Genomic DNA, 15736 nt, shown 5'->3' with positions numbered 1-15736 from the left:
ATTTGGCGGGGCGAGATTACAGCCCCAGGCCAGCTCCCCGTACCCTTGTAGGGCAGACTGGACAGGTCCCGTGCTTTGGGGTTGGGGCTGTGGTGAGGCCTGGGATTTTCAGGCCGGTAGGCAAGGTACCAGCGCCCGCATGTGCCAGGGGCGAAGTAGGCATCGAGCCGGAAGGGGTGATGCCAACCCTGCGCTCAAGACCGCCAGTGCGCCCTTTCGGTCCGGTGTTTCCCGCTAGACGCACTAGCATGGAGGTGCGTGTCTCCAGGCTGGCACGTCCAGTACCAGCCCCACGCATCAGGAGTCTAGTACGTCAGCCCAGCCTCGCCAGTCAACAGTCGCCAGAGCTGACCGCCAGTCAACAGTCGCCAGAGCTGACCGCCAGTCAACAGTCGCCAGAGCTGACCGCCAGTCAACAGTCGTCGGAGCTGACCGCCAGTCAACAGTCGTCGGAGCTGCCCGCCAGTCAACAGTCGTCGGAGCTGCCCGCCAGTCAACAGTCGTCGGAGCTGCCCAGACTGCGCTGAACTGCCGGAGTGGCCAGACTGCGCTGAACTGCCGGAGTGGCCAGACTGCGCTGAACTGCCGGAGTGGCCAGACTGCCCTGAACTGCCGGAGTGGCCAGACTGCCCTCCGGCCCAGCCCAAGGGGCCCTCCTGCCCAGCCCGAGGGGCCCTCCTGCCCTCCGGCCCAGCCCGAGGGGCCCTCCGGCCCAGCCCGAGGGGCCCTCCTGTCCCCCGGCCCAGCCCGAGGGGCCCTCCTGTCCCCTCGGGCTGGTCCACGTCCTGCACCTGAGCCACCTCCAGGATAGGTGGGTTGGGGAGGGAGGGTGTAGCACAGTGCCGTCGTTGACGGCAGCCACCCTCCCTTCCCTCCCTTATTGTTTAGGGGTTATTGTTTATGGGTTTTGTTGGGGATTTTGTTTGTTGGTGTTTTTTCGTTGTTAGGTGCATTCCGGGGTCTGCACCTTGAGGGGGGGTACTGTCACGTCCTGACCAGCAGATGGAGCTGTTGTAGTAGTTTTGGGGTCAGGACGTGGCAGTCTTGTGTGTGTGATTGTTCTGTGTTGGTCTTGTGACTCCTGATCAGGAACAGCTGGGGATCGTTGTTCCTGATTGGGAGTCATATATGTAGGAGTATGTTTGTCACTTGGTTTTGTGGGTAGTTGTTTTTGCACTGCGTTGGTGAGCCTGCAAAACTGTTTAGTGTTGTGGTTATCATTTATTGTTTTGTCAAGTGGATGCTTTACTCTTTTTTTGTTAATTAAAATATGAGTATCCACAACTCCGCTGCATTTTGGTCTTCCCTGCAACACAACGAAGGATTTTGTGACAGTGATATTTCCGTTTTTTATTTTTAATACATTTTAAAAAAATCTAAAAACCTGTTTTTGCTCTGACATTATGGGATATTGTGTGTAGATTGATGGGGGGAAAACTATTTAATCAATTTTAGAATAAGGCTGTAATGTAACAAAATGTGGAAAAAGTTAAGGGGTCTGAATATTTTCTGAAATGCACACTGTACATCTTGTCCCCACAAATAGTGAGGAAGATCGTTTGGGAAGCAAAGAAAAGTCCAAGGGCCATAGTTGGAGAATTACAGCATTTCGTGGTCACTCAGCCTCCAAATCCACTATTAGAAGCCACCTTCATGCCAATAGGCTATTTGGAATGGCTCCGATAAAAAAAGCCTTTATTGAAAGCAAAAACGCCTGGAGTTTGCTAAATGGCATTGGTACTTGAATTGGAAATGAGTGTTATGGTCAGCTGAGACATAAATAGAGCTGGTGGGTTTGGCGTCGAAAGAAGGATACATATGCAGAAAATAACCTAATCTCGACTGTAAAATATGGTGGTGGATTTTTGATGTTATAGGGCTGTTTTGCTTTGACTGGTCCTGGGGCTCTTGTTAAGGTCAACAGCATCATGAACTCTACCAAGTACCAGGACACTTTAGCCAAAAACCGAGTTGCTTACACCAGGAGTCTGAAACTTGAAAGTGAATCTTCCAACAAGACAATGATTCCAAGCACACATTAAAATCTCAAAGAAATGGTTAATTCAACACAAAAGCAACATTTTGCAGTGTCCATACTTGAACCCCATTGGAAGCCTTTGGTTTGTATTGAAGAGGGCTGTCAATAAGCGCAGACTGAAGGATATCAAGGATCTGCAAAGATTCTGTTTGGAGGAATGGTAAAAGATCCCTCCCAATGTGTTCTCCAATCTCATAAAGCATTATAGAAAAAGTGGTGTTATCCTCGCAAGGGGAGGGTGCACAAAGTATTGAAAACAGGGGTGCCAATAATTTTCACACCTATCTTGTTTTATTTTATTATTATTACTTGTTTAAATTAAATAGTTTTCTCTGAGCAATTGTAGAAGTATGAAATAATTACATTTCCCAATTGTGTTTAGCATACAATATATTTTTGGAGCATACATTCATAAAATGTCTATACATTCATTTTGTTGTATAAATCCATCAATGTTGGTGTTAAGGTTTTTTCGCAATATTTACAATAAAATCTGTTTGTTCTATTTTATATATTTACATTTTACACATGGCTTTCTCCTCTCACCTGAAGCCGTGCACGTTTCCCTGACAACGCCTGGCCCAGCAGCACCAGGTCACGTGACAACAACATGGACTTTGATTGGACGATGGAGGCGACAAGTGGCTTCGCCTGTCCAATCAGAGGCTTGGAGGCTTCCAGGACTTCGCCCAGACTGCCTTGAACATCCTCAAAGCCAACCTGTTGATGCTGGAAAATACACACACACACACCACACACACACACCACACACCACACACACACACACACACACACACACACACACACACACACACACACACACACACACACACACACACACACACACACACACACACACCAGTGAGATGCTACTGCCATAAATGTGTGAGACATTGCCAATTCACTCCTGAGAGACGCCTAGGGCTGCAGATTTTTGTTCTAACACTTGCATGACTAACCTGCCACTAGTGAACTTATCACCAAGCCGTTGATTAGTTGGTTCATGTTTGTTATTGCTTGAAAAAAAATGCACGCCTGTGGGGTCCCCAATTGAAAATCACTGGCTTGGGTAAGACATACATGATACGGGTAGAAGTTGCCGTTAGGTACAGTTCTAGGATCAGCTTAGGGACAACGCTACACAGTATTTGCTTTGTTTTTCTCTGCATATTCTTGTGTTTTCTGGGTCTCAAATTCAGAGGGAAACATCCTCCTTGTCTTGTATTCACAGAGCAAAACAGCTGAGTATTTTAATTAAAAGTATATGAGTGGTTTTTGAAGTAGGCACGGATGACGAATGGGTTGTGCTCTAATGGAGCGAGTGGAAGATAGGTTGCTCACTGATTACAAAATAATATCGAGCTCATTTATTTTTCTTGGTCTGCAGGATCAGGTATGTGGTAGAGGAGAACACACATACATGCACACATGCCCGCACACACACACACACACACACACACACACACACACACACACACACACACACACACACGCACACACGCACACACACACGCACACACGCACACAAGGCACAGCATGGCCCATTGTTGCTATTGGGTGATTCCACACCAGCATAGGCCGAAAATAATTTTGGTATCTCCGATTGATTTTGCAATTCTGACATAGTAACTTAATTGGGAGGAAGGATGTTTGACATGCTTTTTACATTTGTATCACAGACCATTTTTTAGAAGATCATGATGACAGTGGCCATTTTAGGCAATTTATTTACCTATGCATGCCTCCTGTAAGACCCTATAATCTGTGTACCGTACACGGAATAGCCCTATTTTGAGAGCCCATTCACAGCACCACATCCCCACTTCCGGGACAGAATGTTCCCTGCCTTCTTCAAAGTGGAGACAAGACAAGAGGAGTCTACAGTGTAAACCCACTTTTTTGTTGTTGTTGATTATAGGGCAATGCAGAGGGAAGAGCAAAGGGGAGAGTTGGAATTTATGGGGTGAGAGTTGGAATTTCTGGGCTGAGAATGGTAATGAAACCCTGCTACCACATATTATGCCCAATCCAAAATTAGCCCATAACCAGTAGCCACTTGTGGAGATCTGAGAGGATTGGATAGGTGTGAACAGGAGTGTGTTACAATAAGATGTAGGTGTTCACAAGTCCAAACTTACACCTCGACTCCCCTGGAGTGTAAGGTGGAGCCACTACCATATTGCTTACACCTACCCCAAAATATTTTGACACATTAATAAATCCTGATTGTAAAATTAGAAAAATATGCCTCTCAGATCCTTCGTGCCTCTCAAGATCTTGGGCTTGTTTCCCGCTGGGGCTACCCATATGAAAACGTATGCATAAACTACTGTAAATCGCCATGGATACGAATGTCTGCTAAAGTGCCTTCAGAAAGTATTCATACCCTTGAATTATTCCACATTTTGTTGTGTTAAAGCCTGAATACAATTTGTATTAAATATACTGAAGAAAAATAAATGCAACATGTAACAATTTCATTGATTTTACTGAGTTACAGTTCATAGTTCATATGACGAAATCATTTTTTTTGTGGAATTTCTTTCTGTCTTAATGCGTTTGAGGCAATCAGTTGTGTTGTGACAAGGTAGGGGTGGTATACAGAAGATAGCCCTATTTGGTAAAAGGCCATTTGGATTCTATGTAATTGTTTTCGGCCCGAGTTTGACGTCCTCTCACCAAGTTTCTGTTTTACGCAAGAACCCAGTACTACTAACTGCTTTTAGTGAGGGGGATGAAAATTGGGAGAAGCATTTAAAACATTGCATTTCCCCATCGCAGATTTGAGCATTCTCTGCTCTCAACTGGGGGTATAATGCATCACTGACCAGGAGTATAAATTCCTGAGGGAATATTGCAGTCATGAAGCCACTGACTGTGATTTTGGACATCTTGCAAGGAGAGGATAACTGTTTCTACGACACTCTACTACTAACCTGGGAAATGTTGATGTCCAAGACAGTGGCACTGAAGGACTGTCTCTCTCAGATGACAGCTGGCCTGCCTGATGCCATAGTCCAGGTAGGCTTAGATAGTGTTCATATCCTTGCCCTCAATGCCCTGGGATTTGATATCTGCATGCCTAATGCACATAGCCTACTTAAAACATAATAATATTTACTTGTGTTGGTGACATTGTTTACATTTAGTGAGGATGCGGTAAATACTAATTACTGTTCACAGGGAGTAATAAATAGAGTATTATTGTTGAAAGAAGTAACGAGTAATAGGTAATATACATATATTTTTTGTAACGACCCCAACACAGTCCATGAGGCAGCCTGTGGACTGTGTTGGGGTCGTTACAAAAAATATATTTTTAAGTGTTTTTTATTTATTTTTGATCCGCTTTTTGTTTCTGATCATTTACTGAGTTGTGTTTTGACCCGTTTTTATTTAGACTGTATGTATCTGAATGAGTTTGAAGACTGTTGGCAGTTTGGCTTGGCTAGCTAACATTAGCTTTGAATGGGACTGTTGTTGTTTGAATGCCTCAACATCGCAAAAGCAAGTGACTCGAGACGGGAGAGGACTACATTACTGGAAATGGCTTGTAGTAGTGAAGATTGTCAACTACTCTGACTGTTACCAAATGTGCGGCAGCAGTGGCATCACCCAAGTGGGTGCTGCACAAATGGTAGTGCTGGAGGAATAGAAAACTATCTACGAAGCCCAAAGCACGGTGAGGACGTTGGGATCAGAGATTGTTCGCTGATGAGGCTACGGACCTGTCTGTTTCTGACTCCCTGGCTGTGACTGAGATGCTGCCTCCTCCTGACCATCCGAAGTGCTTGAACTGAATAACATCGGACTTCTGAACTTTCTAGATTAGCGCACACACTTATTGACATTTACTTAGTTTTTTTCTTGATGTATACTCAATTCAGCTGCCATGTATACTGAAATAAAACTCAACTCAATAAACTGAAAAGAAGAAGCTATATACACACTGAGTGTACAAAACATTAAGAACACCTCCCTAATATTTTGCCCTCAGAACAATTTGTCGTGGCAATGACTCTACAAGGTGTCGAAAGCGTTCCACAGGGATGCTGGCCCATGTTGACTCTAGTGCTTCCTACAATTGTGTCAAGTTGGCTGGATGTCATTTGGGTGGTGGACAATTCTTGATTTACACACGAAACTGTTGAGCGTGAAAAACCCAGCAGCGTTACAGTTCTTGACACACTCAAACCGGCGTGCCTGGCACCTACTACCATACCCCGCTCAAAGGCACTTAAATATTTTGTCTTGATCACTCACCCTCAGAATGGCACACATGCATAATCCATGTCTCAATTGCCTCAAGGCTTAAAAATCCTTCTTTAACCTGTCTCCTCCCTTTCATCTACACTGACTGAAGTAGATCAATAAGGGATCATAGCTTTCACCTGGATTCACCTGGTCAGTCTATGTCATGGAAAGAGCAGGTGTTTCTTATGTTTTGTACACTCAGTAAACTTCAATTAGAATTAACCCCAACTCGAGTGACAGTGGCACTCACCTTAATGGCATCGACCAGGTCCTGTGTGGAGTGGCATGGTGTCGACAGGAAGCTGAGCAGTGCCCCCCACTGTTCCTGGTGGTGTTGCAGGCGGACGGAGCATTGGTCGTACAGACGGTTGTACTCCTCCCAGAGCGACAGCAGATCCCCAGTTCTCAGCAGCTCCTCATCCACCTCCTGTACTAGCACCTTCCACCTGACAGGGGGCGACAGTCTTTTAAACATAATAAAGGGGCAATCTGTGATTCAAACAACAACAAAGTGGGCTGCCCGCAAATATTTTTTTATAAACAACTGAGGCATCTTGTTTTAAAGATTTTCACTAGCCATACACAAAGCAATATGACATGCTGATGGCAAAACAGAGGAGCGAAATGAACAATTTAGTTTTCTTGGTTTAGTGAGATACAGTCGATGGCGCCAAAGGAGTCTTCAATGATGACGTGACACTTGCAGATTTGGTAGACCCAGCCATAGAGATCCTATTAAATTACTAGAGGGGTTACTCTATGTCATAAACCCTCCAAGCTCCAGAATGGGGTGAAAATGGCAGCCATATTGGTTCAGCAGAAATCCAAACCAGTCTAATTAGAATGAATAGCATAATCCTGATTTTACTTATGCAGGAAAATAAAACAAAGGCATAGGATATCTCTCTCTCTCTCTCAAAGCTGAGAGTGCTATTATATGATACAATATCAGTACTTGTTGCATTTACAACTTGTCTAAGTCCTATCATCTACTGATTTCACTCAGTGTATGGCTGAGGATTGACTGTTTGAACGGAATGTTGGCATATTGGCAGTTCATTTGAAAACATTATGGAATCAAACATGTAGTGCAGATAAATTCTTCAAATTCATTCTTTTACACGATATCTTATCACAACACTGGCAAACCATGGTTGACCAACTCCCTGACCAAAATGTATTTTTCAAATTAACTGCCAATATGCCAACATTCCGTACATCCCATCATAAGAAGTTTCATGTCAATTCTAGTTTCCTAATTTTATTTTATTTATTTATTTCACCTTTATTTAACCAGGTAGGCAAGTTGAGAACAAGTTCTCATTTACAATTGCGACCTGGCCAAGATAAAGCAAAGCAGTTCGACAACATACAACAACACAGAGTTACACATGGAGTAAAACAAACATACAGTCAATAATACAGTAGAAAAATAAGTCTATATACAATGTGAGCAAATGAGGTGAGATAAGGGAGGTAAAGGCAAAAAGGCCATGGTGGCAAAGTAAATACAATATAGCAAGTAAAACACTGGAATGGTAGAATTGTAGTAGAAGAAAGTGCAAAATAGAAATAGAAATAATGGGGTGCAAAGGAGCAAAATAAATAAATAAATACAGTAGGAGAAGCGGTAGTTGTTTAGGCTAAATTATAGATGGGCTATGTACAGGTGCAGTGATCTGTGAGTTGCTCTGACAGTTGGTGCTTAAAGCTAGTGAGGGAGATAAGTGTTTCCAGTTTCAGAGATTTTTGTAGTTCGTTCCAGTCATTGGCAGCAGAGAACTGGAAAGAGAGACGGCCAGAGGAGGAATTGGCTTTGGGGGTGACCAGAGAGATATTCCTGCTAGAGCGCGTGTTACAGGTGGGTGCTGCTATGGTGACCAGTGAGCTGAGATATGGGGGGACTTTACCTAGCAGGGTCTTGTAGATGACCTGGAGCCAGTGGGTTTGGCGATGAGTATGAAGCGAGGGCCAGCCAACGAGAGCGTACAGGTCGCAGTGGTGGGTAGTATAGAGTATGGGGCTTTGGTGACAAAACAGATGGCACTGTGATAGACTGCATCCAGTTTGTTGAGTAGGGTATTGGAGGCTATTTTGTAAATGACATCCCCGAAGTCGAGGATCGGTAGGATGGTCAGTTTTACGAGAGTATGTTTGGCAGCATGAGTGAAGGATGCTTTGTTGCGAAATAGGAAGCCAATTCTAGATTTAACTTTGGATTGGAGATGTTTGATGTGAGTCTGGAAGGAGAGTTTACAGTCTAACCAGACACCAAGGTGTTTGTAGTTGTCCACATATTCTAAGTCAGAACCGTCCAGAGTAGTGATGCTGGACGGGCGGGCAGGTGCAGGCAGCGATCGTTTGAAGAGCATGCATTTAGTTTTACTTGTATTTAAGAGCAGTTGGAGGCCACGGAAGGAGAGTTGTATGGCATTGAAGCTCGTCTGGAGGGTTGTTAACACAGTGTCCAAAGAAGGTCCAGAAGTATACAGAATGGTGTCGTCTGCGTAGAGGTGGATCAGAGACTCACCAGCAGCAAGAGTGACATCATTGATGTATACAGAGAAAAGAGTTGGCCCAAGAATTTATCCCTGTGACACCCCCATAGAGACAACCAGAGGCCCGGACAACAGGCCCTCCGATTTGACACACTGAACTATCAGAGAAGTAGTTGGTGAACCAGGTGAGGCAATCATTTGAGAAACCAAGGCTATTGAGTCTGCCAATGAAGATGTGGTGATTGACAGAGTCGAAAGCTTTGGCCAGGTCAATGAATACGGCAGCACAGTATTTTTTCTTATCGATGGCGGTTACGATATCGTTTAGGACCTTGAGCGTGGCTGAGGTGCACCCATGACCAGCTCTGAAACCAGATTGCATAGCGGAGAAGGTGCGGTGGGATTCGATATGGTCGGTAATCTGTTTGTTGACTTGGCTTTCGAAGACCTTAGAAAGGCAGGGTAGGATAGATATAGGTCTGTAGCAGTTTGGGTCAAGAGTGTCCCCTCCTTTGAAGAGGGGGATGACAGCAGCTGCTTTCCAATCTTTGGGAATCTCAGACTACACGAAAGAGACAATTTCGGCAGATCATTTTAGAAAGAAAGGGTCCAGATTGTCTAGCCCGGCTGATTTGTAGGGGTCCAGATTTTGCAGCTCTTTCAGAACATCAGCTGAAAGGATTTGGGAGAAGGAGAAATGGGGAAGGCTTGGGCGAGTAGCTGTGGGGGGTGCAGTGCTGTTGACTGCGGTAGGGGTAGCCAGGTGGAAAGCATGGCCAGCCGTAGAAAAATGCTTATTGAAATTCTCAATTATGGTGGTGATAGAGTTTCCTATCCTCAGTGCAGTGGGCAGCTGGGAGGAGGTGTTCTTATTCTCCATGGACTTTACAGTGTCCCAGAACTTTTTTGAGTTTGTGTTGCAGGAAGCAAATTTCTGTTTGAAAAAGCTAGCCTTGGCTTTTCTAACTGCCTGTGTATATTGGTTTCTAACTTCCCTGAAAAGTTGCATATCACGGGGGCTGTTCGATGCTAATGCAGAACGCCACAGGATGTTTTTGTGTTGGTTAAGGGCAGTCAGGTCTGGAGAGAACTAAGGGCTATATCTGTTCCTGGTTATACATTTCTTGAATGGGGCATGCTTATTTAAGATGGAGAGGAAGGCATTTTAAAAAAATAACTAGGCATCCTCTACTGACGGGATGAGGTCAATATCCTTCCAGGATACCCGGCCAGGTCGATTAGAAAGGCTTGCTCGCTAAAATGTTTCAGGGAGCGTTTGTCAGTGATGAGTGGAGGTCATTTGACCTCTGACCCATTACGGATGCAGGCATTGAGGCAGTGATCGCTGAGATCTTGGTTGAAAACAGCAGAGGTGTATTTAGAGGGCAAGTTGGTTAGGATGATATCTATGAGGGTGCCCGTGTTTACGGCTTTGGGGTGGTACCTGGTGGGTTCATTAATAATTTGTGTGAGATTGAGGGCATCAAGCTTGGATTGTACGATGGCTGGGGTGTTAAGCATGTCCCGGTTTAGGTCACCTAGCAGCACGAGCTCTGAAGATAGATGGGGGGCAATCAGTTCACATATGGTGTTCAGAGCACAGCTGGGGGCCGAGGGTGGTCTATAGCAGGCGGCAACGGCGAGAGACTTGTTTTTAGAGAGATGGATTTTTAAAAGTAGAAGTTCAAATTGTTTGGGTACAGACCTGGATAGTAGGACAGAACTCTGCAGGCTATCTCTGCAGTAGATTGCAACACCGCCCCCTTTGGCCGTTCTATCTTGTCTGAAAATGTTGTATTTAGGGAGGAAGATTTCAGAGTTTTTGGTGGACTTCCTAAGCCAGGATTCAGACACGGCTAGGACATCCGGGTTGGCAGAGTGTGCTAAAGCAGTGAATAAAACAAACTTAGGGAGGAAGCTTCTAATGTTAACATGCATGAAACCAATGCTATTATGGTTACAGAAGTCATCAAAAGAGAGCGCCTGGGGAATAGGAGTGGAGCTAGGCACTGCAGGGCCTGGATTCACCTCTACATCACCAGAGGACCAGAGGAGGAGGAGGAGGATAAGGGTACGGTTAAAGCTATGAGGATTGGTCGTCTGTGACGTCCGGAATAGAGAGTAAAAGGAGCAGGTTTCTGGGGGCGATAAAATAGCTTCAAGGTATAATGTACAGACAAAGGTATGGTAGGATGTGAATACAGTGGAGGTAAACCTAGGCATTGAGTGATGATGAGAGATATTGTCTCTAGAAACATCATTGAAACCAGAAGATGTCATAGCATGTGTGGGTGGAGGAACTGAAAGGTTGGATAAGGTATAATGAGCAGGGCTAGAGGCTCTACAGTGAAATAAGCCAATAAACACTAACCAGAACAGCAATGGACAAGGCATATTGACATTAAGGAGAGGCATGCTTAGCCGAGTGATCAAAGGGTCCAGTGAGAATTAGACAGCTAGCCGAGCCATAGGTAGCAAGCTGGTAGAAGATGGAGGGAGGTCTGTTTTTAGCCACCACGTGCGTTTCCGTCGGTAGATTAGTGGGGTTCCGTGTGGTGGGGGGGACCAGTTCAATTGGCAAAATAGTTATAGTTATAGTGGCCCAAGAAAATTGTCCGATAGACCTATTCAGATAGCAGCCGATAAGACAGCTAACGATTAGCGGGCCGCAGATGGGCGTTCAGGTTACGTCGTGACGGAGGGACCAGTTGGATAACTCCCTCGGGCAGATACCATCGGTAGTCCAGTCGTGAAGGCCCGGTGGGGCTCCGCATCGGCAGTAAAACGGGTCCGGATAGGTGATTGTAGCCCAGGAGTGGCTGATGGAACTCTTCAGCTGGCTAGCTCCGGAATAATTTATGTTAGCTCCGGGACCGACGTTTGCCAATACTCACTCAGGTAGCAGCTAGCTAGCTGAAAGATCCAGGTGTAAATGTCCAGAGACTGCGGTAGAAATCCGGGGATATGGAGAGAGAATAGGTCCGGTATGCTCTGGTCTGAGTCGCGCTGTACAAAACTGGCGATAGCTTTTCGAGCTAATGGATAGCTGATGACCGCTAACCGTGGCTAGCTGAACTCCAACGTTAGCCAGTGAACTGGCTAATCTCTGGCTAGCTTCTGTTGTGGATTTCAGATTTGAGGTAAACCAATTTTTTAATTGGTGAGGCAGGTTGCAGGAGAGTGTTTTGAGGTTGAGTTTTTAGAAAAAAATATGTAAAAAGATATGCGAAGAAAATATGTAAATATATATATATACACGGGACACGACAAGAGGAGGACAAAGGACGTCTGACTGCTATGCCATCTTGGGAAAATAATTCAATGGACTCATTATGACATCATCAACATGGCAGACCAACATCCTGATTATTAACAACAGCAGCATTTAAATCTACCAAGACATGCTATTATTGGCTCTTTACAATTTACACACTCCATGAAGTATGCATACTTTGGAAGAATCAATAGAGCTCGCTAGCTTGTAGTCCTAAAAAAATGGAAATGAGTTAGCATTTTCTACCTCTGGTTCACTGGCCATTCCTATGGGGTTAATTAATGGGGAAAAGAATGGGGTTTTAGGATATACATAAGTTCTGAGGTTAACGCAGCCTGAGGAGATCTTATACGTTTTGTTCTATGAGCAACTATCAGTCAGTTAACATGACCTTTATGAATTATGAAGCCTTCATGTGCTTAAAATAAGTAAGTTGCTAACAGGTCGCTAACTGTGAGAGAAATGGAACTACAACATTAGTCGCAAAATGTTTCACGTCACTAGTCTATGCCGACCACACAAACTAGTCTACTCTACACTCGTCCACCAAAAAGCTAGTTAGCTTTCTGCTTACCAGCTCGAACAAAATACTTACTTGTTTTTATTACATAAATGTTTCAAAATTCACAAAAAGTGTTGTTAGCTGATGCAGATGATCTCATAGAACAATACGTATAAGATATCCTAAGCCTGTGTTTACCACAGTTCAACAAAACCCCCATTAATTTCCCCATTAAAGTGGCAGTCTTGGCAGTTTTCTGTCAGACCTTGGTTGGAAATACTTAAAAAATCGAGTCAAGTACTTTGAGCGTTTGTTAGAGTCTGCTTGGAGTGCCAGATGTGCGGGGTTTGCAGTTTTGGGGGTTTTCTGTTTTTAATTAAGCTGGGCAAGCTCAAACATGCACAGATAAAGTACTTGAATCGAGTTAAGTATTTCAAACCCATGTTTGATTTCTGTTGAATTCTGTTGTTTTCAATGTCTGTGAGCATGAAGTCATCCTGGGTGGTGTCCATTAGCACACCGGTTTTCAATGGAAAACAAAAGCAAGTGTTTCTTATTGTTATATACATATATACATTGTTATATATATTTTCTTCCATTTCGTGCTTACTAAACACGACCCTGCTGTTTGATTATGTCACATTGCCAAGTCCAGCTTAAAAGGGCAATCTGCATTTTCTACATCCATTTTTGAATGTATTGATTATTGACGAATATAACTTGTAAATGCCTCATGAGCTTAGTTCAACTTTGTACCCCATCAGAACCCCAAATCTAAGTTTGTTTTATTTCAATGTTTGTAAACAAAATAAATGTAAACAAACTCTTTATAGCTTCAAAACATGGTTAAAACTATAATTTTGATATTATGGATGGGCAGTCCTTGCATCTATAGCTCTGTCTATGAATTTGAGAGTGGTCACATTTCTCCAGCCTTATCCCTTAGCTTTTTACTGGAACAGGAGCAAGGAGGACGCTTTGTTATTGTTTCAACTGCAGATTGCCCCTTTAAAGGTCCAGTTAGCGGTGGTACTGACTGTGTTCTCTCCTCCTCAAGTCTCTCAGTAAGGAGTTGGGCCGCTCCAGGACTGATAGCGTCCGACAGGCCTGCGTACGACTGGTCCAGAGCAGTCCATATCTCCGCCCCCATCCCAGCCTCCTCCTGGAGGCACTGTGGACAGAGAAACGTCATAGTGTAAACAAACACTCCCTTTCCAACTCACCAAACCAAACAGCATTTCATGACAACATCTCCTACAGTATTGAGGCACGCTGTATATGGGAGATTTAGATTTGGTAGCTTTACATGTTAGGAAGATATAGGCTTTTCTATACATCTGGCACACAATGTGTTTATGTCACATGTCCTATACCCACAATTTCGGGTTGTCTACAGTAGCTCGAGGTTAGAGTTGTGGTATCTCTTTCAATCATCTTTAAATTCACATTCATCTACCATTACAGTGGATGGTAAAATATCGGACCCTGTATCAGTGGTTCATGTTTGAGACAGAGAGGTTTCAAAACAGAGAGTTGGAACTGACGAGCACTTCTTGTATCGGCTGTTTAGCAGACTAGAGCAGGATTTTAACTAGCTGGTTGCCAATGACAAACTTGTCCCTTGCTGGTAGGTTTTCTTTGAATCGTAATACATTAGCTAGCTTTGAGACAGTTTCTTAAGTAGCTGAATATGTCTTCAACAAATAGCCGGGAAAGTGACAGAATGACACATTTCCATATTTGTCAAAAATGACTTCATTTCAAAGGAGTGCTGTACTGCACTGTGTGCACTAAATGTGGGTCACATAGCTAGCTTGGCGGTCATGACATGCTAAGATAGCGTGCTCAGGCATTTCTATGGGAACCGCCCCTTGATGTGTCTCTTCTTATATGGTTGACAACTCCATCACACTCACCTGTAGCTGCTCCACATGCCTTTTGACCTGGTGGGAGGAGAGGAAGGGACCACTGCTGTGTTCCAGACCACAGCGCAGCTTAGTGGTGTAGAATGAAACATCACCCAGCTCCTTCTCAAACTGGCCCCACTGAACCAGCACCCGCTGGAGATCAGGCCTCAGGCTCCCAACCTGTAGGGTTGGGAGAAAATACTGATAATGCCCTTTTCACACGTTCATGCTGACGAAACAAGCTGTGTTGGCTTGGATATTTAATTTTCACAATTACTTTTTATGAATGGTTCCAGAAACTATGGTGGATGTGTAGCAAGGCCTGCTCAGTACAGCTTGGTTTAGCTCCACTCAGTTTAGCTCAGTAGTGTGTAAAACCCTTATATATCATATTGTATGACACATAACATGCCAGAGCAGTGGAAATGCGGCAGCAATGGGGTACTGGAGGACTCAACTGTTTGCAGGCTTCTCTTTCAACCCAGCATAAAAGTACAATTTACATTTTTGGTGGGTTTTCCGTGTTTTTTTTATATGGGCACACATAACAAATAAAACCATGAGTAAAGATAGAATCATGCATGAAGTAAACAGCAATATTGAGTCGATTTCCACAACAACTAAGAGCATTGAAGTATGAGGCTAAACTTCTCCTCTGTTTTGACCCCATAGCTATCACTTTGCAGCAGCGTGAAGAGCACCGGTGCACATGCAGAGATAGTCTGTGTGACTGTGTGAGAGCAAAGACTTGCATCATGCTCATCTGAATACAGGACCTATCATTAGTACTCACCCCTCTTGGATTTCTTCACATTTTATTGTGTTACAAAGTGGGGATTCAAATGGAGAAAAGGTTTATTTCTTTTTTTTATCATGAAAAATGAAACTAAAATAACTTGATCAGATAAGCATTCACCCCCACTTTGAGTCAATACATGTTAGAAACACTTTTGGCAGCAATTACAGCTGTGAGTCTTGTTGGGTAAGTCTCTAAGAGCTTTGCGCAGCTGGAATGTGCAATATTCAAAGTTCTTCAAGCTCTGTCAATTTAGTTGTTGATCATTGCCGGACAGCCATTTTCAAGTCTCGCCATAGATTTAAGACGGTTTAAGTCAAAACTGTAACTTGGCTACTCAGGAACATTTACTGTTTTCTTGGTAAGCAACTCCAGTGTAGATTTGGTCTTATGTTTAAGGTTATTGTCTTGCTGAAAGGTGAATTAGTCTCTGGTGAAAAGCAGACAACCAGGTTTTCCTCTAGGAT

At 44.0% G+C, this 15736-nt stretch overlaps 1 protein-coding gene across 9 annotated transcripts in view; it reads right to left on the bottom strand.

Annotated features, from left to right (window-relative positions):
- Nucleotides 1-15736, bottom strand: part of syne2a (spectrin repeat containing, nuclear envelope 2a) — a 250928-nt gene that overhangs the window by 60117 nt on the left and 175075 nt on the right. For all 9 annotated transcript variants that reach the window (XM_014145109.2, XM_014145105.2, XM_014145104.2 and 6 more), the window contains 4 exons: nucleotides 14483-14653; nucleotides 13604-13737; nucleotides 6543-6738; nucleotides 2585-2767 (listed from right to left, as the gene is read on the bottom strand). In XM_014145109.2, the coding sequence (XP_014000584.2) occupies nucleotides 2585-2767; nucleotides 6543-6738; nucleotides 13604-13737; nucleotides 14483-14653 (684 nt within the window). The remainder of the gene's footprint in view (nucleotides 1-2584; nucleotides 2768-6542; nucleotides 6739-13603; nucleotides 13738-14482; nucleotides 14654-15736) is intronic.

Source organism: Salmo salar, chromosome ssa15, assembly GCF_905237065.1.
Source record: "Salmo salar chromosome ssa15, Ssal_v3.1, whole genome shotgun sequence".
Classification (NCBI taxonomy): Eukaryota; Metazoa; Chordata; class Actinopteri; order Salmoniformes; family Salmonidae; genus Salmo; species Salmo salar.
This window is presented reverse-complemented; position numbering and strand designations above follow the sequence as displayed.